This window comes from Chelonoidis abingdonii, chromosome 7, assembly GCF_003597395.2.
Source record: "Chelonoidis abingdonii isolate Lonesome George chromosome 7, CheloAbing_2.0, whole genome shotgun sequence".
NCBI classification, from domain to species: Eukaryota; Metazoa; Chordata; order Testudines; family Testudinidae; genus Chelonoidis; species Chelonoidis abingdonii.
Window position 1 is genome coordinate 81495592 of NC_133775.1, and position 27569 is coordinate 81523160.

The 27569-nt window shown below is 41.2% G+C and overlaps 1 protein-coding gene across 1 annotated transcript in view; it reads left to right on the forward strand.

Annotated features, from left to right (window-relative positions):
* Positions 1-27569, forward strand: part of SLIT3 (slit guidance ligand 3) — an 811806-nt gene that overhangs the window by 609535 nt on the left and 174702 nt on the right. Inside the window, exons 15-18 of the mRNA XM_075068072.1 lie at positions 9810-9960; positions 10941-11015; positions 22450-22593; positions 25692-25835. Of these exons, the coding sequence (XP_074924173.1) occupies positions 9810-9960; positions 10941-11015; positions 22450-22593; positions 25692-25835 (514 nt within the window). The remainder of the gene's footprint in view (positions 1-9809; positions 9961-10940; positions 11016-22449; positions 22594-25691; positions 25836-27569) is intronic.

Genomic DNA, 27569 nt, shown 5'->3' on the forward strand with positions numbered 1-27569 from the left:
AAGCAGCAACTGCCAACATTTTAAACCATTTCATGTAGACCTGCTCTGAGCAGCGTTAAATGACACTGTCATCATTACAGGTCTGGCTGCTCCTCTGTCCCCTTTGTGGCCTCTCTGAGGTCTTATCTACACTTAAAACACTACTAGGGTACAGCTACACTGCTTCAGTGCAGACACTACTTATGCTGAAGGGAGGGGTTCTCCATCAGCCTAGGTAATCCAATTCCCCAAAAGGTAGTAGCTAGGTTGATGGAAGAAGTCTTCCATCAACCTAGCTCTGTCTACATGGGGATTTAGGTTGGCTTAATAATGCCACTCAGGGGTGTGCATTTTTCACATCCTGGACTGACGTAGTTAAACCAACATAATTTTTTAGTGTAAACTAGGCCTGGGCATATCTCCTCCTGGTACTGAGCCTCATACCTTTACCTATTCCAGGGCAGAATCCCACGATTCCCCGACTCCTAGACTGAGCCCTGAGCTACAGTACCTTATACATCAATTGTTGTTACCGAGCAGATCCAAGTGAGTTCAGGCACCTACGGTTTTACGCTTCAGGCGTCTCTGACAGTGACAAAACAGCCTTCTTAACAAAGTATTGTTTATTTTGCATTAGAAACAAAGCATTTAGATAAAAAGTTTTTTTTTAAAAACACCAGTCTACGTACATACCTGCCTGACCTACCTGAAGTCTTACCTACCCCTGGTTATAACTTATGCAGGCCTAATTTCTAGGGCTGTCAAGCAATTGAAAAAATTAATCACAATTAAAAAAATGAATAGCGATTAATCGCAATGTGAATCAATAATAAAATACCATTTATTTTTAATATTTTCAATGTTTTCTATATTTTCAAATATATTGATTTCAATTATAACAGAATACAAAGTGTACAGTGCTCATTTTATATTTATTTTTTATTACAAATATTTGCACTGTAAAAAACAAAAGATATAGTATTTTTCTATTCACCTCATACAAGTACTGTCATACAACTCTTTATTGTGAAAGTTGAACTTACAAATGTAGAATTATGTACAAAAATATAAATGCATTCAAAAATGAAACAATGTAAAACTTCACAGCCTACAAGTAAATTCAGTCCTATTTCTTGTTCAGACAAACAAGTTTGTTTACATTTGCAGGAGATAATTGCTGTCCGCTTCTTGTTCACAATGTCACCAGAAAGTGAGAACAGGTGTTCTCATGGCATGGTTGTAGCTGGCGTCGCAAGATATTTACATGCCAGATGCGCTAAAGATTCCTATGTCTACATTTGTAAGTTGTACTTTCACAATAAAGAGATTGCACTACAGTACATGTATGAAGTGAACTGAAAAATACTGTTTCTTTTATCATTTTTACAGTGCAAATATTTCTAATAAAAATAATAATATAAAGTGACCAGTGTATACTTTGTATTCTGTGTTGTAACTGAAATCAATATATTTGAAAATTTAGAAAAAATCCAAAAATATTTAACAAGTTTCTATTGGTAGTCTATTATTTAACAGTTTGATTAATTGCAATTAATTTTTTTAATAACGATTAATTTTGTTAATCGCATGAGTTAACTGTAATTAATCTACAGCCCTACTAATTTCTTCAAACACCCCAGCGTGATCCCTGTGTCTCAGCCTGATTCCTCCACAACTATGCTTTTTTGGCTGATTTTGAGTCATTTTTTTTCCTTCCTGCTTGTCTTTCCTAACAGCTCCCTACTAAACTATACCCATATACTGTAGTCACATAGAAAATATCTCCAATCAACATACAGCAGTGGTTCTCAATCAGGGCTCTGGGGCCAGTGAACAGGTTTCAGGGGGGCGCCAAGCAGGGCCAGCATTAGACTCGCTGGGGTCCAGGGTAGAAAGTTGAAGCCCCACCGCATGATGCTGAAGCCCAGGGCCCTGCGCCCTGCCACCAAGGGCTGAAGCCGACGCCTAAGCAATGTAGCTTCGTGGGGGCCCCTGTGGCATGGGACCCCAGGCAATTGCCCTGCTTGCTACATCCTAATGCCATCCCTGGCCTTTATATGCAGAAAACCAGTTATTGTGGCACACGTGGGCCATGGAGTTTTTATAGCATGTTCGGAGGGGAGGGAGAGGGCCTCAGAAAGAAAAAGGTTGAGAACCCCTGACATACAGTACTCATAAATTTTTACAAAGCAAGCCCCAAGCCACTGCAGACACCATGATTAAAGCGCCTGTGCCCTGGCTACACTAGTGCTAGCATAACAGAGATTTTAGGAACAAATGTTAGTGAATCACAGCCTCTACGCCTTAGTTTCTGCCCTGGTAACAGCAAGTTATGAGGATTAATTCATTCACGTCAGTAAGGCACCCTGAAAATCTAAAGCTGGAGGAGTGGGGCACGGAGGAGTGGGGCACAGCAAGGCTGCTACCAGCCCTACCGTTTGCAGGACTGTCCAGACTTTCTCATCTTGCGACATGCACGGCAGCATCTCAACTGTTGAAAAACGACTGCGCTGCAGTGGGATGCGACCTGCCAACTGCCACAACACTATTGTTCTGGGGGACGATGCAGCAATTTACAAAACCTCTATTTCAGAGTCAGACGGTAGGACAGACAGAGGGAAAGTCAGACAGGAGTAGGCAAGGCGAGTATCAAAGGCACAGACAGATGGGGGTACATGCAATGAGAGTCTAAGGGCCAGTAACAGACAGACAAAGGAGGCCAGAGACAGGAGTACAGACAGACGGACACTCTACCAGCAGGGCCAGACAGACGGGGGGACAGAGACAGACAGACCAGGGGACAGACAGACAGAGGGTCTAAGGGCAGGGCCAGATAGACTGGGTACAAGCAGTGAGATGTAAAGGCCAGGGCAGGACAGACAGATGGAGATGGACAATCTACCGCCAGGGCAGGGCAAGGCAAGGCAAGGCAGGAGCAGGGACAGACAGACAGAGGGGCCATACAGACTGGGCACAGACAATGAGAGTGTAAGGGCCAGGGCAGGACAGACAGATGGAGATGGACAATCTACCATCAGGGCAAGGCAAGGCAGGAGCAGGGACAGACAGACAGAGGGGCCATACAGACTGGGCACAGANGTCTTGGGTTCCCCAGGGAAGGTTTTGGGGGAACAGAAGTGTGCCAGACACAGACTTCTGGCTGGTGGCAGCGTACCAGATTTAAGCTAGTAATTAAGCTTAAAAGTGATCATGCAGGTCCCCACTTCTTGAACCCTAAAGTTCAAAGTGGGGAAAAAACCTTGACACACCCTCATGTCAAGAACACGGGGATGAGTTATAAGAAAGCGAGCCTGGGATCTGGGAAGGAGGGAAGCTTGACATGTTAAGTGTATGGATCCATGGTGGGCAAGAACTAATATTTAGCCAAATTTCAGCCACTGCCTACCCTATGGGAAACTACAGGTATTATGCTAAGAAGGAGCAATAGCAGTAGACTCGTTTATACTTTAAACTGCAATTATTCTCTACCATGTTCTCATTTTGAAGTGTGGCTTTAAAAAACAGGAATCAAGCAATGATTACTGCTGCTTATTATTACTCTCTTGTAAATATTCCCACTGTTGTGTGTGATCATCTGGCGGGAGACGTATTCTGTCCTGAGGTCCCAAATCACAATTCTCATTGACTTCAATGAGTTGTGTGTGAGCATCTGAAGCCAGAGTTTGGTCATCAGGCTGGAATCCTATTTTTGCCGGTATGTGCTCTGGCATATGAAGTTGGCTTTTTGTACCTCCAAGCTGGCTTCTTTAGTGGATCGTATAATAAAAAACAAAAAACGTTGAGTATGCTTTACCACTGTATTTTCTGAAAGGAGTCACCAGAGTAAGGGGTCCCAATACAAAGTAGCATAGATCAGGGATTTTATATAGGTGTTTTCCTAGCTCCACATGCTCATTGTACAATCTGTTGTGTACACCTACTGGATGCAGCCATTTGCAATCCTTTGGTAGTGTTTTCTGTTGCAGTAGTTCTGCCTTTAAAAACTTCTGGTCCCTGTTCTCTTATGCTCACAAATTGTCCTATACAGAGTGTTCTTGCAATTGTAGCATAAAATGATGACCTCTTGTACTCCAGCTCCTTTTTGCATGGGTGAAATGGACAGCAGCTCTCAGTGAAATCTCCAGCTTGTGCTTCTCCATGCTGCTTCCTCTCAACGCTCCTCTCTCTTTGGTGCTGCCTAACACTGACTCTGGCTGTTAATGGGGTTTTCCTTTGTGCTTGATCTAACCATGTGGTAGAACAATACAAATTGAACATGGTTCTGTCAAGCACCATGGAAGGCTGCATACTTTCCTGCCGCATGGCATGCTGGGATACTTCTGCAGTTTTCAGAAGCATCAAAAGGTGAGAGATTCCCTCATTCTCACAGGAAAAGATAAAAAGGTTATTTATGTTCTATAGATAGACCCACCTACAGCTGAGCAGCTGACTCCAACTTTTGGGGTGGAAGCCACAGTGAACAGTAGTCTATCAAAGTGATTTTTCAGAGGGCCTGCATGCAGAATAACTGTCCCTAAATAACTCATTTGATTAATTGATATTAAAGTAAACACACTGGACATCTTGTTGATAAATTATGTTTGGCTCTGGCTTCAGTGATAATTCTAGCAAGATCAAAAATCATGTTCATTTAATTAGCTAGAGGTATCGTAATTTGAGTAATTATTTTTAGAGCTATTCCATGAACTATATTGCATGAACCACACCTTGGAATCACAGCTGAGGCAATGTTATGTGTAGTTATAGGTCAACTGCTTAACCAAATCTCAGGACTGAACTAACACTAGAAAGAAAGTACTTTGATAGAGCATTTCAGGAGAGTCTCCATAGCTGTATATCTACTGAAATGGAAAACATTTTCTAACATGAGGGTGATATTCTCCAATGGTTAGAGCAGAAGACTGCGAGTGAGCATACTAGAGTTTTTTTCTTGATCTGATCCTTGACTGTGACCTTGAGCAAGTCACTTAACTTCTCTCTGCCTAAGTTTCTCCGTGTGTAAAATAGGGATAATGACGTCTACCTTTTATAAAGTACTTTGAGAGCCTCACATGGAAGCTCAGTAGTAAGGTAACACTATATTTTGTTTAGAAGCTTTACTGATAAATTGTGCTAACGTCAGAAACATTTTTGCTGCTGTTAAATTATCAAAGCAGTTATTTGTAAGGATTGAAAACGCTAGTATCAAATAACATTGAGAGATGCTGTAACATTTTGGGGTTCAAAGAGGCCAATAAGGGATTCCGTCAACACCTGCCTTGCAACTCTGGGTGTCTTATATGCTATGCTGCTGTGCCTCACAGCTCTGACACCAACAGCCAGAAGACAAGCTTCCAGGGCACATCCTGGCTTCCACCACCAAGTTACTTTTTGTAAGGGAATTCAGCAACCCTTCCAGCCCCAAGTTTCCTCAAAACTATCTCCCCTGTAGTGCCCAGTCCCTCACACTGGAACACTCATGAAAATTACAAGTTTGCTGTTCCTTTAAAGAGAGAGTACACAGCAGCCTGTTAGCTTAACTGGGGTTAACACAATCTTCCCTTCAATCACAGGACTGAATTGATTCACAGTAAGTAAAACAAGTTTATAAAGTGATACCAAGTAGAAGTAATAGGGATAAAAAATGGTTACAAAGAAACAAATGTGAAAATAATCTGTTAAGGCTGGAATTCAACTTAAACTAGAGTATTTTGTTCAAAATTTTCTCACCATAGAAATTCCTACAGCATGGCTGGCTTAGTCCTTAGCCAGGAACCAATTGCAGGGCCCAAAGCGCCTGGTTTTCTTTGTCTCCTTAGATGAAGGATGACTATGGGGTTCTTGCCCCTTCTTTTTATAGTTTAATAAATCTTTGAAATGTATTCTTTGAAAAGTAAGCCTAGGCAAAGTTTCTTTCTCCTGTTGAGGTACAGACACCATGCTGTCTTCTCCCTTGCTTGTTAGCTTTGTTCACCTTATATGTAAAGTACCTTCATTGGCTCTGCCTGAGGACCAGGCTGGTCAGACAAGCAAATACACTTTTCTTTGTCTAGGGCAGGCTGAGCTTATGCATTGCTTGCCAATTGTAAGAACGTGATTCTAGCACATATTTATAACTCTTTGTTCATACCCCACACAATGATTTTCTTGACCCACGTGTTGCCAGTTTGTTTGATACCTTACATGACATCTTTTAGATATAGATTATGACAGCAGTGAGTTGGGGCAATGAATACATCAGGCCTGACAAGAGTTGCTGTGAATGAATCACCAGGCCCTGGTTATTTTTTTCCAATAAACCCGGAGATAGTGTTATCTAGTGGTTAGTTTAAGAAATGGTGCCAGGATTCCTGGTTTGGTTTTCTTGTGTTCTCTGTCACTCTGACTTTCATTAAAGCACTTAGAATTACTTTTTCAGTTTCGTCCATCAATTTTGGGTGGACAATTTGAAACACCTATGTCAAATTTTTAACTAAATGAGTGCTTAAAATGACGTCCAGGTGCTTGTATGTGGCCTGTTTTCCCAGAAGTGCTGAGCACCCACTGAGAGCTGCTGGGTCTCTGGCATTTCAGAATTTAACAAAGAACCCCTTTTAAAAAAAAGTCCTTGGCCATAGAACTTTAATTTCTCAAGTTGAGGACCAGAACAAGAGGCACTCCAACTTAATGGACAGTCTTGTGCTTAACTTTGTGCTTAACTTTGTCACCGTTTACCCTTTTGTGAGATAGGAAAAACCTCCATCTGCCATAGGACGTTTTGTTGCTTTACCAGCTGTTTGTTGTAACAGTGCTTTTGATGTTATTACATAAAAATTCTACAACAGTAACAGGCACTTCAGTTTAATGCAGTTCCCCAATTTCTGTCTTTGGCAACTCCTTTTTAGAGACAACTTAATTTTTCAATTAATGTTTCAATACTGGAAATTACCTTAAAGTTTCATATCATGTTTTACATTCAGGCTAGCTTCACAGATCTTCCAACTGAAATGGTATAAAAATATGAGTTAATGGTTAGTCTGAAACAAAATCTTTTGCACTTCTTTGGTAGCTCTTCTCCATGGTTCACTAAGGTTAATCTTTAGAATAGAGGAAGTAGTATTTGCACATGATCTCTAACTGTGCTTTTTAAATCATACGATATCCACCTAAACCTCTGAGGCAATATGCCGATGAAATATTGCCTGTAGAGATGGGGATACACATTTAACTAGTTCTGCAAGCAGATGGCTGCATTTCACATTAGTTTCCCTGATGGGAATAACTTAATAGAGCAGCCACCTGTCCAAGTGATCTCAAGGCTCTAGTCAAATAGTAAATTTTATCTAATCTTTGGCAGCTGATTCCTGCTGTCTTTCAGCCTAATGGATGACTTTGACTACTTGACGAGGATGTGTGTGTTATTTATCACTTTAACTCCATGCTTATACAGATAACTCTCCTTTAAATCTTTTTTTAAACCCTTTGCTTCCTTTCTCTCCTGCTGAGTTCTGAAGGGTTTTCACCTGTTCCAAGTATGCAGGTGGTGAACTGGTGCCCTGGCTAGATGGGTTTCTAATGGTTGATGCAGCGTAGGTATGAGAGATGTACACAGAGGGAGAATTGGAATTTGAAGTTGCAAAGTCACGTGGTAAATTTCTTTCTATTAGCTTTTCCAAAAAGATTGAGAAAAATATGTCTAGAAATTAATATATACTTCCCTCAAAAAATATATGCTCCTTTCTACCTTTTTTCCTAGGTTTTCCACTCCATAACCCATCTCTCATTTGCCCACAGGGACACTGGATATACGTCCAAAGTAGACAAAATGCCTAAATAAACAGCAACAGAGAGTCCTAAATAAACAGTTACTTGACACCACATTATTGCATTCACAATTATTCTTTCAAGAAATGGATTTATAATGAAAGGTACAAGTGAATTTTTCAGAAGTTAAATTTGATATATTCTCAAACCCGTTTCTGGTCACTACTTAATTCCTGGGGACTGCTCAATGTGCGTGGTGTTAACAACAACTCTGAAATTCTAGTGGACTCAGATGTAGAGTGCTGTCCATCGTATGCAGTAGTGTTCACCTGTCACCATTTTAACTTGTGCCCCAGTTATGGGACTTTCAGGAGAGAGTTGGCTGTTATTGCTGTTTTTGTAGTAGGTATTTTTAAAGCACATTAAAACATATAATGGGATATAGCTGCCTGATGTTTTAAGTGATTTTAAATGAATAAGGAAGTGTCGAGCACAAATGTTTTCAGTTTTAAATATCTCCAAGATCTGTTTCCAGTGCCTTCAGGCTAAAAACAATAGACAGATCAGACCTTAAATTAATTTAATTTCTCAACAGAATGATGACCTGTCTTTTTGCAGAACATTCATCACTCTGATATCTGTACTATACAAAGCAGCATGTTACTTGCTTTCCTTTCTGCACTGTAGTTTTAACCGTTGTGTTATAAGTTAAATGCAAGTCTGTCTATGGGACTTTAACCTGCTGGTCTGATGATCAAAATGTTAGAACTTTGGAGCTACCAACTTTCACTGGATTGCTCTGGTAAGGTGATATGTAACAGGAATTAATAAAATAATGGTACCATTGGATAATTCATTTCTTCTTCTGGATAGCAATCATAGAACAAGTAGTTGTGTTTTTATCAGCCTCAACAGGGAAACTAGAATAAAAATGAGATAAACTCTCAGAAGGCAAATTTCAGCTTGGGTTTTATTTTTTATTTTTTTCAGAGTTCTTTAAAAATGAGCTTGTTCAAATCACTCTGAAAAGGGTATTGCCTGTTTGAATTAGTGATTTTCAGCTAAGTATTTTTTGGCAGTGACAAAGACCTTTTACAATTACAATTGGCTTTTGGGGGGCCTGGACAAGTTAAAAATATGGTTTGGGTTGTTAAGATCATTTGAGCAAACAAATGTTTCCAAAGAAGTTTTTGGTGGTTCCATAATGAAATATGAAGTAAGAAGGCAAGTATTGCATGACTAGATCTGTCCTGGCAACCCTTGGATTTACATACACGTTTATTAATACTTTTGGCTGCAGAAGCATAGAGATCAAGTTTCAAACCCCTTATTATTAAAAAAAAAAAAAAGCTGCAAAGTACTGAGTAGTTCATTGAACCTAATTGGAAAAGCATTTCATTAGAATGGGTCAAAAGCCTTGTCAAAGAGGTCTGGCAATTACAATATAATGACGTGTTAGAGAGTGATTCTCTCTAAGTACAGTCTGTCCTTACCTTGATTAAAAAGAACATGATTTAAACTGCTGTTATTTTCAACTGTTTTTTGTTTAATGTAGTTAGTCAAGATATCTAATTGTTGCAAAATTGACCAGGCTTGCTTATGCTACATTAATATCTAGTGAAAGAATCCTTTCTGAACACCCTTGTTTAAAATGACTCCTTCACTTGAACACACCATCTTTCTTGCTGACATCATTATTGCACCCTGATGCAAGAGTGAAGTGCACATGGGCAAACCTGACTGCAGCGAGGCTCTGTGTGTGCAGGCCTGTGGATGGATACCAAAGGGATAATTAGACAAGATTAAGAAAAAGATGTTTTAAAAGGGAGGCCTGTAAGACTATGAAATAATCTCTCAAGGGAAGAAGGAAAGAGACAGGAGCCCATCTTCTCGAGTCATTTGAAAAAAGAGCTGGACAAAACACCTTGGAATGTAATGTAGGGAGCAGCTCTGCACTGGCTGGGGGAGTCTGGGGGGAGTGAATGGGGGTGATGGAGAAGGAACTGAGGGGTCTCCTTTCAATCTCTGATTTCTGTGATTGTTAATTGTCAGGCTGTTTACCTGGATTCATTTCCATTTCCCTGCAGGTTCAGAGGATTACAGAAGTAAGTTCACCGGGGAGTGCTTCATGGACCTTGTCTGTCCTGAAAAGTGTCGCTGCGAAGGAACAATTGTAGACTGTTCCAATCAAAAACTCACACGCTTACCGAGTCACCTTCCTGAATATGCTACCGATCTGTAAGTGGCATGCCTTCCAGAGGTGGTAATGGTGAATGCTGACGTTCTGAACATCCTTTGCACATTTTTCCTCTCTCTTTTTTTTTAAACTGCTTGTTTGTTGGACCTCACAAAATGCAATGCTGCTAATTAAAAAAAAAGGGGGGGTGGGGTATTCCTTTGGCCTAAATCTTTGTGTAAGGCTCTTAAACAGTTCATTCATTCCACCTTAGAACTGTCTGCACACATTAAACTGCGAAGAGACTCTGTATATAAAAGAGCTAATATGTTCTATGAATGCTTTCTACTTTTGGGGATCTATTCAGATGAAAGATAAATTATCCAATTTAATGGAGTATAAAACAATATTGGATATAACATAGTATCTTCAGGATTTGGTCCTCTTTTATAGTGCTTATGTCCTCTTTAAATCTTTCCATGTATTTAAGGTATTTTATTTATTTCCGCTTAATGAAAAGAAAAGGAAAGAAATGAAATGAAAAAATGCTGAGCCACATCTGAATCCTTTGGTGCATAGTAAAGCATGCACACAGCAAAATTAAACTAAATGTAACCAGGTACAAATTCAATCAGGGCAACAGAGCCTCCCACCCAAGCCCTCTGCCCTGCCTAATAGCCCTTGCTAATGAATGGTCTTTGCTGTACTTCTGAGGATCAACAGGCATGGGCTATTTCAGACCCAAACATGGGAAGCAAATTTCAGATCTAAGGGGCTGTATAGAAAATGCTCTGCTAGCCACTCCCTCTCATTTGCACAGAACTTTCTATATAGTTACTTTTACACATTTTTTGTCTGTAACGCCTTCTATTGTATGGAGCTCAAATAGGTGGTGGATAGAGGCTTGGCAGGAAATTAGGGTGAGATCCTTCTTTTGGTTTAACAAAGGTCATCATTTTCTGTGTAACAATCTTCTACACTATAGAGACACATCTACAGAGATCCATGAAGCATTAAGTGCCTTTTTGTTTGTTCCCCCCAGCCGTCTAAATGACAATGATATCTCAGTTCTAGAAGCTACTGGAGTCTTCAAGAAGCTGCCCAGCCTAAGGAAAATGTAAGTTCAAGTTCCTATCTCATAAGTATCCATGTGTAATATAATCCCTGATGCCTTGTACTGTGAGGAAGGGGAGGAGTCTCATTTAGACAGTTCCACACTGCAATAGTAGAATGTCTTCTATTTTTTCCATTTAAATGTAAGTGAATTTAGTGGATAAGGTGTCAGATTGACAGCCCTGGAAGGCAAAGTCCTCAGTTTAGCCACAGACTAAGTACGGGACAGGCAATGGTACCAAAGCTTCCCATGTTGTCCCAAGTACGTCAACCCTTACTTCCGAAGATATGTTTGCAGGGTTGCTGTAGCTGTGTTGATCCCACATGAGAGAGACAAAGTGGGTGAGGTAATATATTTTATTGAACCACCTTCTGTTGGTGAAAGAGTGGCTTTTGAGTTCTACAAGCTCTGTGGAGTTTGAAAGCTTGTCTCTGTCACCAATAGAAATTGGTCCAATAAAAGATGTTACCTCGCCCACCTTGTCTTTCCCAAGTTATGACCAGTAAAGAGGATGAAGGGAGTTCAGCCTTCATGCCAATTCTGTACTCTGCCTCTTACCTGAGACTGCCAACAGTTATTAATTAGTCTATTGATTTTTGTCATGTGAACACATGCCTACTCACAACTTCTGTATCTCATATAGGCCACCAAGCAGCATGGTAGTATCAGATATTCTAAACACAAAATATTGTAATGGGAAGTAAATGAGTGCAACTTCTTGCATTCACTAATCTTCTGTAGAGAGGAAAAAAGTTGCTGCCTTTGACATGCATGGTTCTATAGCCCTTTATCAGTCCTATGCATCATTCTGTTCCTATGGAGTGTGCATATTTGAATAAGTCATATTTTGGGTGATTCAGTAATATGAAATCTCTCCTCATAAATATTCTGCTGCAAGTATTAATGGCTTCAAATGTGCGCATTGGAGCTCTATTATAAAAAGATTTTTATAGGCTCTATTTAATTTTATCTCAGAAATTGGCTCTTATCAGACATTATTATTGAACTCTCTTGCCCTCACCCAAATCCCATCTACGGTTTCTACTGAGCAAAATTACATCGGTCAGTCAAACCAAGTTTGGGAAGACCAACCAACCACATTTCCTCTCCCTAACACACATTCTTTTCACTTCCACATGTTACTAAACATCTGGAATCTTCTGGCAGATTCAAGTCATGCAAGATCTCAGGATCTGACACACAGGCCTGGTGTGGATCGTTTTTGTCAATTTGAAGGCTTCCAAAGTTTCAGATGCTGTTTATTTTAGATCCTGCATCTCAGAGCTGAAAGAGAACATGGGAGTTAGTCATATCTGTAAGCCTAGAACACCATGAAGAAGGCATGTTGATGCTTTTTAGTAAATGTTGGTGACATTTTCACAAAGCCTTGGTGCCTGTAGAGGTCATGGTATGTAGTTACATAAAGTCAATAACACTACAAAAATAAATAAGTATGTACAACTGCAAAAAAAAATCTCACATGATCACGTTTTAGTTGGAAATAAGAGATGTGACCGTTGGGATCATTCCCTTGATTTCATTTGACACATAAAATAGACGGATTGAGCAGCTGTCCTTCTTGTGCCTATAGATCTATAAGGAGTTGGGGCATTTTGACAAGGCAGCATTGCTATTCATAAATGCAGCATGAAATAGTCATGTGTTTTACGAGCTTGTTTCCTATGAAGCAATAAATCTTCAGTGCTTTATTCTTGGCAGAAGATAAGATTGTAAGAATACAGGTGCAGTTCAGCTGTCCGGATTCTGACAATGAAAGGTTTGGCAGGGAGAGGTAATTGTGCCCTGAAGTTCTTAATAAAGCATTGCCTCATATAGATTTTCAATAGCAGCCTCCAAGAAGAGAATTCTCTAGCCATGCTGGTTAGCTGGGCTTCATTTTTTCCTGCTCTACCTGAAGACCCTTTAGTGAAAGAGTTGTCCCACATGACATGCTGGGATTTTAGAAAAAGGTATTGGAGAACATTGACTTCTTTAAAACAGTTTAAGCTAGTTTTCCTGAAAAGCATTCATCAAACTTGATTATGCCACCACTTCCCATTGTTTGAAACACTATAGACACACACTTTCATAAAATGGCTTTAGAAGCATCCATAAAGCAATTGAGCTGCCAGACAAATAGCTCCCCTGTATGTCATTGCTTGCCCTTTACCAATGCCCTTTTGCTAAGTGTTAGGCTGCTTCAGTGAGCAGTACAAGGGGCTTACTTAGCAGTGTCTGTGCCAGGGAGACACTGGTGGATGGGGTTGCAGATGGTTCTATCACAGCTGCTTATTGTGTATGGCAGGAAACGTGATGGAAAAGATGTTGGTTAAGCCTTACAGCCACCTATTGCTGCCACTTTTTTATATAAAAGGAGCAAGAGAATTGGATCAAGCCCCCTTTTTTTCAGTGTGGTTGTGGAATGCAGACTGATTTCACCACCATTTTAGGGACATCATTAAGAGGGTCTTTACCACATTCATTTCTAAGCACCACATGACAGGTGTTACGTATGTCATGAGCTTTTCTATGGCACTCATCACTGTAGTATCTGAGTGCTTCACAAACAGTGAATTTACTTTCACAACACCCCTGTGTGTGGGGAAGGCCTTACTCTGATCCCCATTTTACAGATGGGGAACTGAAGGACAGAAAGATTAAAATCAGAAGTTCCCACTCATTTTGGATGCCAAATTTGAGACACTTGGGACTCAGTTTTTCAGAATACTTAGCATTATGTAGCACATTTTTATGTTCAAAGCACAGCTCTTGTTGACTTCAGTTGCTCAGCACTTCTATAGATCAAACCCCAGGGACTCAGGTTAGTCACCCAGAAAATAAAGCCCACACAATTAGTGACCATCTGTGAGAAGTGATTTGCTTAATATCACCTAGGAACTCTTTGTCAGAGGCAGGACTAGACTCCAGTTCTTCAGGGCCACATTCAACTGCCTTCGCCATGAAACTATCCTTCTTCTTCCTGCAATCCCCTGCCTCATTCACTACACAGCTTCCAACGTCTGCAACAAACGAGGCTGAGGGGCTTACACACAACAGCCTTCTTTACTACATACCCCTGATTCACCCCCAGTGCAGGGCCAGATCCTTGTCCTCAGTCTCCACTCACCAGATCCCCATCCAGTGTGTCCCTGTCCCCATCATGGCCTCCAGTAATGACCACTCTGGCCCAAAATCCTTCCTCAGGCTCCTCAGTGTATCTGTTTCCCTCCTCCTGGCTCCTTGTCCCAGTCTCCTTGCCTGGCCAGTCCCAGTCTCCCCCACACCCCAACTTTCAGTCCAAGTTTCCTTCTCTCAACCCCTGCCATTCGTAGTCAACCCCCGCCACTCTAAGGTTCCCCCAGCAGGTCTGGCTCTTATCCCCTCTGTGTTCAAATCATGCAGATTCCTTCTCCACACCACCAAGGCCAAGCAGAGGAGGCACGGAAAGCACAGGAGAGAGGGAGAGAGTCTCCCTGCTCACAGTCCAGGTGCCTGGACCCAGACCCTTCTCTGGCATAGCTCACCAGAGCTGCAACTGCAGGGCAAGTCCTGCTCAGCCTTGGGCTGGAGCATGCCCATTATGGACAGAATTTTTAGGGACTTCAACGCTAAAATCTCAAGACTCTTGGCAGTATATGCAACCTGCAGTTTTTCATAGGCTTATAACTTGCCAAAATTTGGGGAGATTTTCACAGGAATGGCATAAAGTGTGTCTCTGTGAACTCATCTACATGTGGTTCGACGTGTAGGGTAGATGTAGCTGCACACCGCAGTGAAAGGCAAGCTGCATCCATACTCACGGTGGTGTGTAGCTAAATGCGGCGTGGAAGACTCCAGCGGGGGTGAGGCAGCAGGGAAAAGTTCTGGCCAGAGCTTTTCCCAGCTGCCTGAATCTTTCATTACAGAAGGGCCAATGTCCAGCAAAGGGGAAGCAGCAAGACACAACAGTGCTAAAAATAGCAGTGTAGATGTGGGTGGCACTGTTTGGTCATGTAGAGAGCCATGCGCGGTGTATACCATAGGATTCAGGCATGTTGGGCACTCTGCTCTACTCTCCTAAGCAATACCTCACCATCTGTGTTGCTGTTTATGCCCATGATAGCTAGGTGTACAATATTGGTACTCTGCACACCACTGTATGTGTAGACCTACTCTGACACAAAGGCCAAATTTCAAGTCCCTGCTTCAAAGCCTAGGGAGACTTGATTTTTTTAAATGTCAGCCTGAGGCAGACACCAGCATGGAAAATATCTGCCCAAATGGCAAGAGTTTGAAAAAGTTACAAGCGACTGAAAACAGAGTCTCATAATGGCATGTGTCAGGCAAGGTTCATAGGCAACAGCCTGGCCTATGATATACAATTACATCCAGTGGTTAAAATAAATTGAAAATATTCCTTCTAGGCTGACTCTTAATGTATGAAATTACAGCTTAGGAGTAAACTGATTTTACATGTTATAGGGCTGCAAATGAAATTAAATCCTTGGTACAGAAACTCTAAAGGTCACTACCCCATAATATCAAGTTAGGCATCCTTTTATTTAGAAATTAAACCCACTAAAATGATTTTTTTTAAATCAACTGATTTTTAAAAGGGCAGAGCTTCTGTGCCTATCAATTTTTTCCTGATTAACTTCAGTAATTAACTATATAATCCCATATATAGGGTGGAACAGTCTATAGCAGTGGTTCCCAAACTTGTTCCGCCGCTTGTGCAGGGAAAGCCCGTGGTGGGCCAGGCCGGTTTGTGTACCTACCTTGTCTGCAGGTGCAGCCAATCGCAGCTCCCAGTGGCTGTGGTTCACTGCTCCAGGCCAATAGGAGCTGCTGGAACTGGCGGCCAGTACGTCTCTCGGCCCACGTCGCTTCCAGCAACTCCCATTGGCCTGGATCAGCAAACCGCGACCACTGGTAGCCACGATCGGCCAAACCTGCGGATGTGGCAGGTAAGCAAACCAGCCTGGCCCGCCAGGGGCTTTCCCCGCACAAGCAGCGGAACAAGTTTGGCAACCACTGGTCTATAGTATTAGCACAATGCTAGACATACCTATATTTTATACTGTCTCGGACCACAGCAATTCTCTTGGTTTCCTAGCTGACGCTGCAGAGTGGATGCAAAACAGCAGCTGGACTCTCAGGAATAATTGCTTATGGGTAAGGGAAAATGTCTATAGAATCACTTGATCGGTGGCTTCCCTTGTTCCAAATGTGTCAATAGGGTTTGCAGTATGGGGTCATTTTTGAACACAGAATCTCAAATGTCACCCATGGCCAAGAGTGGCTTTTCTTCTTTAAAACATTCCTAAATTGCCATCCTTTCTTCAAAACACTGACCTTGCCCTGGCAACCCATGTCTTTTACCTCTACCAAGGATTACTGTAATGGACTTTATTTGGTGCTCACCAGATAGATAGACAGATATTGAGCATGTTGTAGAATCTAGCAGCCTGAGTGCACCTGAGTTTTTCCTTTATTTTCTCAATCTGCACTCTCTGGTGGATAGTGGATTGCAGTGTTTATTCTAATAATTAAAGCCTTAAAGAGCAGTTCTGCTCTGAAAACAACTCACTCTATCATTAGTTTTGTGAGTTCTATCTTCATTGTTGCCCAGTGATCCCAAATCAAAATTGCTCAGTTGTCTTCAGTATGGCTCAAACACTAAAAAAGGGTCTTTCCTCCATAAGAATGACTAATGTGCTTTTGTACTCAAACCCTCTTCTCCTACCAACTTAAAAAAATATTATAAAACCCTTGGGGAAAGAATCAACCTAAAACCAAGAAAAAGCAATTGAAATAGTTAAAAATTTAACTCCTAACACAAGCAGTGTTTTTACCCTGAAACAGGAGAAGTTCCAGAGACTCCATATATTCCACTAGGGGCTGTGCTGTTATTGATTTTATGTGGAAAGTGCTTACATACTACAGTGATGACTAGCAGGATAAAGCCCTAAAAGAGAATTTAACCCAGCAATTAGCACAGGATAAACAATTCTGTTGATGTATGACCCAGAATAGAATCCATCTTCCTTTCCCATAGCTATGTTAACACTGCATGACCAACGGGTATAACACCATTATAAACTTTAGCCACTAATGTAAAAAGAGAAGACTCTGAGCAGTGGCCCTCTAAAAATGTTGCTTCTATGACTTAATAGATCTGCATTCTGTGTGTTCAGAGACACACTTTGATATAGGCCCAGTCTTCCAAGAGACTTCTTTTTTCCTCCTCTCCCAAGATGTGGATGGGGGTTTAAACTTTACCAACAGGTTAGAGAGCAAAGTCTTTAACAATGACCAGGCTTTGTAGGTGTTCCCCTTTGATTCATGCCTATGCACATTAAGTGCTTACAGACATGCCTCAGGACTCATTTCCTTTTCAGCTGTCCATGCATTTTTGGTGGATTTTATTGCATTGTAGCAATGGGATGTCAGTGGTTATCACTGTTTTGTAAAAACAGCCAAATTAACCAGAGCTCTGTAGATGCAGAATATTGATCCTGCTAGTCTATGTGCATTGTGCCTGACTATCGCACCCCAGCACAAGTGCTGGTGGAGGCTACCTGTGAACAGAAATGAGATTTAGAGCCCTACGTTTAATATACAGCAGTGGTAATTAGTGGTATCAAGCCCTCTGTGATCTTTCTCTCATATGCACAACTGCAAAGCTTAAAAATAAAAGGGACAGTGTGTAGACAGAGAATGGATGTGTCTGTGGAGTCATGGCCTGAAGTGATCTTCATAGTAATGAAGCCCTTATCCATGCCTCGCTCCTGCAACTGCGAGGCAGGATTAAGCTGGCAGCTACACAGTGGATGCTCATCAACACAGGTCTGGGTTCCACTGTGCTCCCTGTTCCCCTCATTTTTAACCTTACATGTAACACTATGCGCCAGGGTTCTGCTGGATAAAATGCTCATTATAATACTGGGTGGTAAAGTGACTCTTACCTCTAATAATAACAAAGGAAATCTCCCCTCAAACTGTGTGAGGTACATTTATGCACCCCATTTCCACAGTATCTGAACACCTCACAATCTTTGTGTATTTATGCCCATTTGAACACCCATAGTACAGCGCAGTAGCCTAACCTATTTGTAAGGGGAGGCAATGGCAGCAGCTTTCTCCACTAAAAATGGCACATGTGCAGGCAGTTTTCACTTTGGAGCCTTTGTCTGTTCTGTCAATAAGCCATGTATTTAAATAGTCCCAAAGGATTCATTGACCCCTGAATCTGGGGATCAAATGTGTCCAATTTTTAATAAGTCTTTTGGTACTAATTTACATGATAGTTCATCATGGATACAACAAAGCCATTACAGGGTCTATCTAATAAAGTTGTGCTGTATGCATTTTTGAAAAAGACCCCAATTATTATGCTCCCATTCTGAAGTAGATGCACGGGGGAATGTATCTTACACTTTCTAGAGCTGTCCCAGATATTTATAAGGGGGTGAGCAATGTAAGTCAGAGCCAGTATAGGCACAGGAAAGTGGACGGTGACTTTTCTGTGGTCAGCAACATGTCAGTGTCAGAGCTGGGAATAGAACTCTTAACCTGAAACCTCATGTTCTAGCTACAAGGCCACATTCTCTCCTGAAAAGTAGGTTTCAGACTTTGAAATCCAATTCACAGTTTGTTTGAATTTTTTTTTTCAAAATCAAGAAGGGTGCTGGATTTTTTGGACTCAAGGATTTTTATTTAAAGTTCAGGATGGATATATCATGGCAAAGGTGGTGAGTAGAGCTGGTGTGGAATTTTTTGACGAAATGAGTTTTAGTCAGAAAATGCTGACTTGCCAAACTCAAAACTTTTTGCAAGAAGGGATTGGCTTGATGAAACTTTCACTGAGAGAGGTTTCCTCCTGTCCAGGATGGAATTTCTGGTCATGACAAGAGAGAAAGAAACAAAGGCCATAGGATAGCCTGGTGGCTAAGGCATTCACCTGGGATGTAGACAACTTGGTTTCCAAGTCTTTGCTACAAATGAAGCAGAACTGGGATTTGAACTGGGTCACTCGCATCCCAGATGAGTACAGTAACCCCCAGCCTCTTGGCTCATATGCCCATGTGTCTCTCTTGCTCTAATATTTGTGACGTTTCTGAAGGTCTCGGTTTCCTCCCACTGTAGAGCAGGGAAGATTTTCTGAAATTTCAAATATTTTTGTGGGATGGGAAAATTATTTCCTGTCCAGCTCTAGTCGTGGGTAAGCCTACCCTTTGGTTTTCTGTGTCTCTGGACTAGCTTGAATTATGATTCTCTGTGTTTCTGAAACTTCCTTTGCTCTGAATTAGGATGATAGGACCCTGAGCCCCTCATGTCTAGGTAATACAGGATCAAATCTAGCTGAGGTTGGTAGTAACCAAAAGTTAATAACTGGGGTATGTCAAGGACTTGGAGGCCTGACTCCAGAAGACAGATATTCACGTCTCTGAACTGTCTGTGCCCCACCAGCAGTCCCAGCAGAAGGACCAATGGGAAAGGAGCCAGAAGGAGAGGCTGTATGGAAGGGTCAAGGTGCACCAGTTGGGCTGCATGAAGAAACCTATACTACTGCCACTTGTAGTATGACCCACTCACTAGATAGAGATTAGCCCAGCATCATTCGCCCCCAACAAATTCATTTAAAAGGAAACTCATGTATCTCTGTTAAAACAAATCCAGAGTAACAGATGGAAAATAGGATTGAGCTGGAAGGTTGCCAAGATTGATCTAATATTATTTCAAAGCACTTGTTTCAAGTATGATTTGGTATGGAATCTCAGCATTCCTGAAGGACACGGCTTGTAATGTTTGAAGTAGTAAAAGTCTGCTGTGAAGTCAGAGTTTTTTCAGAAGTTTATTCCAGATGGAAACATGCCATTTTCACTATGAATTTACATTGTCACCTCTGAAAATGGTAACCTGTTTTTTTCCAAATTATAAGACAAGAAGAGTTAAAGTTTTGCTGATTTTTTTCCTCACCATTTTGCCATCAGGGAGAATCTTTTTATGCAGCTTGAATGTGAAAAGCCCCTTATTTCCAAGGTCTAGGATTCTTTCAAAATTTCAGTCAGGCTTTAGGGACGTCTTCACATAATGGTAGATTTGTAGAGGACAGTTGCTGTCAGCTACCCATCTCTTTTTTTATATTCTAATGGAGAGAAAATGGGTTCAGGAAGAAAAATAAGGGAATCGATCTTGGTGAGACATCTACTTTGACTACAATCCCAGATTGCGGAACAGTCTTGTCTCCATTTACTGTTGTAAGCCTGGTCTTTCCTCACCTCTACTGTTTGGTTTAGCTTGTACTATTTAATACTGAATTTTAAGATCTTCAGGACAGGGGATATATTTTTATCTATTCTATAAAACACCTAGCATGTTTTTGGACACTTAAAAAGTAGTAATGTGCTGCTGGTGAAGAGAGCAGAGTTCAATAATCCAGGTGGTTGAAGTCCCATTTCTACTCTGTGCATCTTCTGACAGTGAAAGGTGCAAGCTTTGACACAGTGTCAACTAATATGCCTTATTCCTGACCTGATTGTGTTCAATTTGTAGGGTGAGAAGATATGGCCTTCTCCAGTCTCTGGCCAGCCTACTAAGAGTGTTTGGTTTTTGCAACATGATATATGTCCTCTAGGAAGTGGATTACAACCACTCTTTTACATGGATGACCAAACAGCCTTCAGATAGTAATGAAACCTAATCACTACAAGTGCAGGTTGGATTATTAATGGTGAACTACAGGTCAAAGATGTATGAATTACCAGTCAGAGAACAAAACTGCAAATATGCATCACATCATGGTCACCACCAGGGAAAGAGAGTCATTGTGAGCAATAGGAGAAGTAACATAATGTATGGATTCAAAACAGACGCAAAAGAGATACTGAGCTATAAACTTTCATCAGACAACAGTTCAGCCCCAAATTAAATTCATATGTCATAATATCCATACTAGGTTGGCTTTGACACTGAACATAAACTCTTGTCTTCACATCATAGACGAAAGTACAAAGCACAAGAAACTTTTTGAACTCCCCCTACCCCCCCCCCAAAAAAAGGTATATATATTTTCATGATTTTTTTCCTCCTTATAGTTGGCATTCTTTCCCCTCCTTGCTGGCTGCAGAACGCTCAAGAGGTGATGGGTCACATGCTGTATGGTCCAGTATCTGACAGTTTTTCAGGAGACATAAACCAGCTTACCGGAGTTTACCACATGAAACCCATCTCCAGTCTACAAAGTTCCTTTCATTCAGGGACAAGTTCTGCAAAGAGCAAGCCCCACAGTGTTTGTTTGCATCTAAGGCCAGAATTGTACTGCTGCCATGTGTTCCATTAACTTTTATCCTAATCAAACTGTCCATTCTTCAGAAAAGCATGGCCCAGGCACAAGTCCAATGCCTTCTTGTTTGCTTGTTTTCCCTCATTTAGGCACATATTCTGAATCCCTTACTCGTGTTGAATAGCAATGGGACCACTTCTGCAATAAGGTGCTTCTCAATATGAGTATCGATGTCAGAGTCTGGCCTTTAGACAGTATGCTTTTTGGAGAACGGAAATGTGTTTTATGCATGGCCCTATACTTCAGAGCCTTATTACAAAGAATAGTGCTTACTATTATGAACAGTAACTCTGAAGTCAATAGAATTATTCAGAGTAGCATGCACTGAGCCTCATAGTGAATATTTATAGGGTTGAGCCCAAGCCCTAAGGTTCTGAAGAACTTAAGGCATAATTGTCATAAATAAGCATAGCCTATTTTAATAAATCTCTAACAGCATTTTATCAAATGGAAGTTTTCAATCCATTTGGCTTTTTCACAAATACAGCACATTCAACCCAGGTTTCATTTCAGGTTTAAACCATTTTGTAGTTTAATTATGTTGTACATTTACATTCATCATTCCCTTTGAATTTGACTTTGTTTCTCCACTTCATTATTGCTTACACATTTAAAGCTAGTGTGGTGTTTGGTGCTGTACAATAGACACAAGTAAAGGTGGTCCATATCTCAGGGCTATGTGCTTTGCTCCCTATGGTTAGATGAGGCTTGCAGGAAAACCAGTCCAGTAAAACCACTTAAGCAGATGTTTAACTGTATGCACAAGTAGTGTGCCAGAATGCTCTGCACCTTGCAGGATCGAGCCCATTAAGAGCCTGATTCAGACCAGATGTAACAGGGCGCAGTTCCTTTGACTTTGGTCTCACGTGCTTACCTCAGTTTTGCCTCCTCTCCTGGTATGATTGTGTTTGTGATAAATGTTGTGAAAGGGGAGCTGTTTGTATGTTATGATTTCAAACTGCTGTTTGCCCTATGTTACAGATTGAAAACCTGGCTGGATAATTTCTGCAATGCACATAGCCTTCATTAAGCCTCTCTGTCTCTTGTGCTGACAAATGTTTGGAACAAGACAGTAATCTTTTTCCTATTACCTTTGCTTTCCCCCACCAGAAACCTGAACAACAATAAGATCAAGGAGATCCGAGAAGGTGCCTTTGATGGGGCAACTGGGGTGCAGGAACTGATGCTGACGGGGAATCAGCTGGAATCTGTGCAAGGGCGAATGTTTAGAGGCCTCACAGGACTCAAGACAATGTAAGTGTGAAACCTATGTCCGACTGAAAAGTATGGCTGCTTGTTTGGGAGAGCTTGGTTACAACCGTACCTAATTACACCACAGTTATTAGACAGTAAATTATTTGGGACAGGGAATGAGTTTTACTGTGTTCACAGATCACTGTGTATTTTTATGGTGTTTTAGTTAGTTAGAATTAATTAAGATCCTTTCTAAAATTTGACTTTTAAAATTCACTTTGGTTTAATTCACTGTGGCGTTATCTGTGATTATGTCAGAGATAATGGTGATTGTATAACGCAATATGGTCTCATGGTGAACACACTGTACTAGATTCCAGGATATTAAGGTTTAAATTCCCAGCTCTGCCACAGACTTCCCGTGTGGCCTTTTGCAAGCTACTTAATATCTCTGTTTTTTAAGTTTCCAATCTCTCATAAGTGTTAAGGATAAATTCTTTTATGCATATGAGGTTCCTACAGTGATGGGGGTCAAATAAGTGCCTAGACATATAGACAAATGGCGGACACTGGAAAATGGATCATAGTTTGCTTCTGCTCCATACACCAGAGATAAAGCTTCCAGTAAAATCAGAAGGAATGATGGCATGTGATTGATATCCTGTTTGCATAATCTCTCTGTTCTAGGAGGACATAACATCTGAGCAATGTGACTTCCCCCTGCAATTGGCTCCAAAATGCCAAATGGAATTTTAAAAAAGCTCAGTTTAGCCACAGCAACAAGTGTTTCTTAGTTTGCGAAGTATCATAGTGCCAAACCCTTCAGTCCTACACAAGCAAAACAACCCTGACATGACTTGGAGGTTTGCCTGAGTGAGGACCTCACAACTTGGCCTGTAGAGACAAAAACTGGAGAACTTTTCCTTCGCTGTTTCTTCAGCTCTTGCTTTTCTTTGGCTTAGTCTATCTGATGTGTGTGTTTTACTAAGAAACTTTTAAATACTGTTTGTGGATATTAAATTAACTTTTTATGCTATGAAAACAGCCCATGGCATGGCTCCCAAACAAAATAAGTATTTTTTCATAGAAAGATATTTAGCATTTGCGCTATGCTGCTGACCTGACCTGCATTTTCCCCAAGCTGCTGAAGCAGTCTAAATATACACAGCATGAAATGAAAATCTGTAAGTATAAGTTTTCCTTCAGAAAGGGCACCCAGTGTGTGGTAGAGAAGCCAGAGTTGGCTTCAGAGACTATATTTGGATCTATAAACCTGCATTCTTTGAGCATAAAAACTATAGCCTTAAACCAAGAGGCCATGTTGGACAGAGGCATGCATTGGTTTTGAAAATCCTGTGTGCTTCTATAAATGTATTAAATAGTTACAGAGATAGATGGGCATTTAAAAACCTGCCTAGCTATGTGAAGTTACCATCTAAACAGGGCTGGTGCTACCATTTAGGCAGCCTAGGCAATCGCTTAGGGCACCAGGATTATTGAGGGGGCGGCATTTTGCCGGGGGGCGGCAGGCTGCTCTGGTTGACCTGCTGCAGGCATGCCTGCGGCAGCTCCACCGGAGCCGCGGGATCAGCGCGGGGGGCGGCGAAATGGCCGTGTGCCTAGGGTGCCGGTCCTGCATCTAAAACATATAGAACCCAAAAAGAACGTCATTCTGACATGACTTCAATATAATGTATTTCCAGAATTGACCTAATCCAACCAGGGCCTTAGACACCCCCTTCTCTTATAATAGCATGTTCCTTCTAGTGTTTATGGTATAAATGGAACCATTGCATGAAGGGACAAGTTCCCCCCAACTTTTTGGTGTCCTGTTAACATCTCTTGTCTTGTGCTTTTTAGTCTCCCCATTTTTAACATGCTCTATTTAACCACTGCTTATGGCACTAGGACCCATCTATTTATATTATAGGTGTCCGAGGTGATAACTGGATTTGGAAGTTTATCCACTTAAAACTTAGTTTCAGGTCATAGCCTTTCACACCAAATGCCTGATTACAATGTAAATATCTATACCTGTTTTGCTAAATCTAATCTCTCTCAGGCAATGGTAAAGTGCCTCCTATCAATGTAGTATCCAACTGCCTAGCTGGCTGGTATCAGTGTGGAATGTGACAACAGAGTATACTGAACTCAGTGCAGACTGCGTGGATTTCAGAGCAGAGAATTATTTCCCCTTTAGTTTACATACTTAGATTATTGGAGTGGGAGCACATGATCGCATGTGTTTTGGGACCTTCTGGTGGTATGCTTTAGATACTGAATAATGTTTAATCTGAAGATGAATAGTAACATTAATGTACCACTACAGTCTTTTCTATGAAATGTGACACATACTTCTTGAATAGCTCTAAAGCCTTTGTGGCTATGAAGCAAAATTAGATATTACAGTATTTCAATTCAGTTAGGCTTTACCATCAAATTCATTGTTACCATAACAACTCACAGCAATGTATGTTCATCTGGTACGAGCGTTGAGCAAAGAGGCATTTTATGGGGTCATAACTTTTTTTCCCCTCTGACTGCTATAGGAAAGTTAATGATGATGATAAGATTTCAGAGCTTGTTTTGGTGTGGAAACCTTTTCCTATACCATACATAAGCTTCCACTGTTGTTGTCTCCTTTCATACTGTTCAAATACAAATTTTGAAAAGCTATTTAGGATAGTCATTTTGTTAAAGCAATGTAAGTATTGTTATGCTCAGAGGGTAGCCAGAGTCCATATCAGGTGGCCTCAGAAATCCATTTTAGATTACTCCCATACTCAGTAAATCATTAGACTTTTAAAGCTGACTGCATGTCTGATGCTAGTGAAGGGGGTTGGTTCCACTGTAATTCCTAGCTGCAGAGTGTCCACCACTCTTTAATACCATGTGTGAACAAGTATAATAATGGAGTTTGAGATTCATAATGGTACACCTTTGAGGTGAGAAGGACCCTTTGTTAGCTATTTGTACTCTTGGTAGTCAAAACAGAATAGGGTCTGATGCTCATTTAGCATCAGTCACTGTCCTGTATTACAACAGATGAATGTTAGAAATGGCATTTGTGGACCCCTGCCTTTAGATTAGGCCACCACCACCACCACCTTCACTACAGTCTCCAGGAGTATTCTAATTCCATGTCTGAATCTTTGCAGGATGCTGAGGAGCAACTTAATCAGCTGTGTGAACAATGACACCTTCACAGGACTAAGCTCAGTAAGGTTGCTCTCTCTCTACGACAATCGCATCACCACCATCACTCCTGGAGCTTTCAATACACTTGTCTCTTTGTCCACGATGTAAGTAATCCTCTTAGTTTTTTTGATGGTGCCACTGTCTAGGACTACCTGGGCTGGGGTGGGAGAGAGGGGTCTATTGCAGCCTGGCATTCAGGTTTGGCTCAGCCACTGTGGACTCAAATCAGCACAAGGACCCCCCGTGCTAGGTTGCAACAGCAGAAGGGGGAAGCTGGGCTCAGCTCCATGGGACAAGGGCCACCAGTACAGGGTGCATGTGGAGTGGGCTCACTCTTCCTACCACCCCACCATTGGAGCCTTAGATGCTGGGCAGGGACGGGTGGGCGCTTCAGTTTCAGATTTTGGCCCTGACCCTGAACACCTCTGTGTGGTCCTGCTACTGTCCCATACTTTAAGAGAATTGTGAAATCAAAGTGTTTGAGTATTCAGATGGAGAGAACTATCTGAACCATCTTCATTTATTTTTAATTCACTGAAATTGAAGATTTGGAGAATTTAGAACTTCTGCAACTGCTTTAGAGTTTCCATGCTCAGTTTCAGTGTGGACAGACAGAGGGCAGAGAAGAGGGGTTGTTTGTTTGTTGGTTGGTTGGTTGGTTGTTTTTTTTTTTCAATTTAATCAAAAAACCTAAATGTCAAAAACTTATTCTATAAAATGAATATCTAAACCTAAAAGGACGGGGAACTCAGTTCCCATTGGAATTTGCAAATCCCAGCCTAAACATTTGCAAAGAGTTTTCAAGGTTTTTCTATAATATTTCTGACTTTTCTTCTTAAATATTTTCTGGATTCCTTTCTTATTGTATCTATTTTCATACAAGTACACATTGTTAAATAAAGAGATACAGTCTGATCTGTGCTTCCATCTGTGAATGGGAAACTGGCGCAACTGTTAATGGAAGTTGTGTACTTAATCCCATCCACTGTGCACTGAAAATACACCCTAACTATCCAAACAAAACAAACTCTTTGTTACTATTGCATTTTTTTTTGGCTCAAAAGTAACCTCTGTGGTGTTTACTTGTTTTAAATATGGAGTATATGTTTGTTTTTGTGGGGGGAAGGAGTTTAGCAGAGCGGAGGTCTTGCAGTGTTTTGTTGCTCCTTCCTTTATTTTTATCAATTTTGTTAACAGCCTTTCCCCAACCAGCCAGTTCATGCTGTGGCATCTCACCCTTTGGTAGGAAGGAGAGAGAGGGAAACAATCCTCCTAGCAGTCACCCTGCAGATTGAAGGACAAGGGCACTAACGATAGTGGAATTCATTTTCATTGGTCACCATCTGCATTGCTTTTTCTTCTATATTGGTCAAACCATACATTCCAAAATGCAGTATTCCACATGTGCTTTTCTGTGCTGCCAGCATTCCTAGCCTTGTCTGCCTTTTCCCCTACTTCTTGCAGTTGCCTCCATGCATCCCCTATGCATGGAGTGACAACCTTGAACTAGTCCCCAAGAATCATGCCCTGTCTGCTTTTAAGTCTCTCTCAAAAACTCACCTCTGCTATGCTGTCAACAGTGAATCTGTTCAGTTTTTAACAGGTCCCTCTGTTTCCCTTTTCCTAATCTCTGTGTGCTTGTCTGCTATTACAAGTGACCTCAGAACAGGGAACCATCCGGCATTTACTTACTCTTGAATGTCAGGAAAGGAACTAGTTTATCATATGCTCTCAAATAAATGATGTGTCAACACAGCAGCTGGAAGAGTGTTTCCCAACACAGGTAGACAGACAGACTGTCTCGAGCAGAGCTAATATGCTAAAAATAGCAGGGTAGC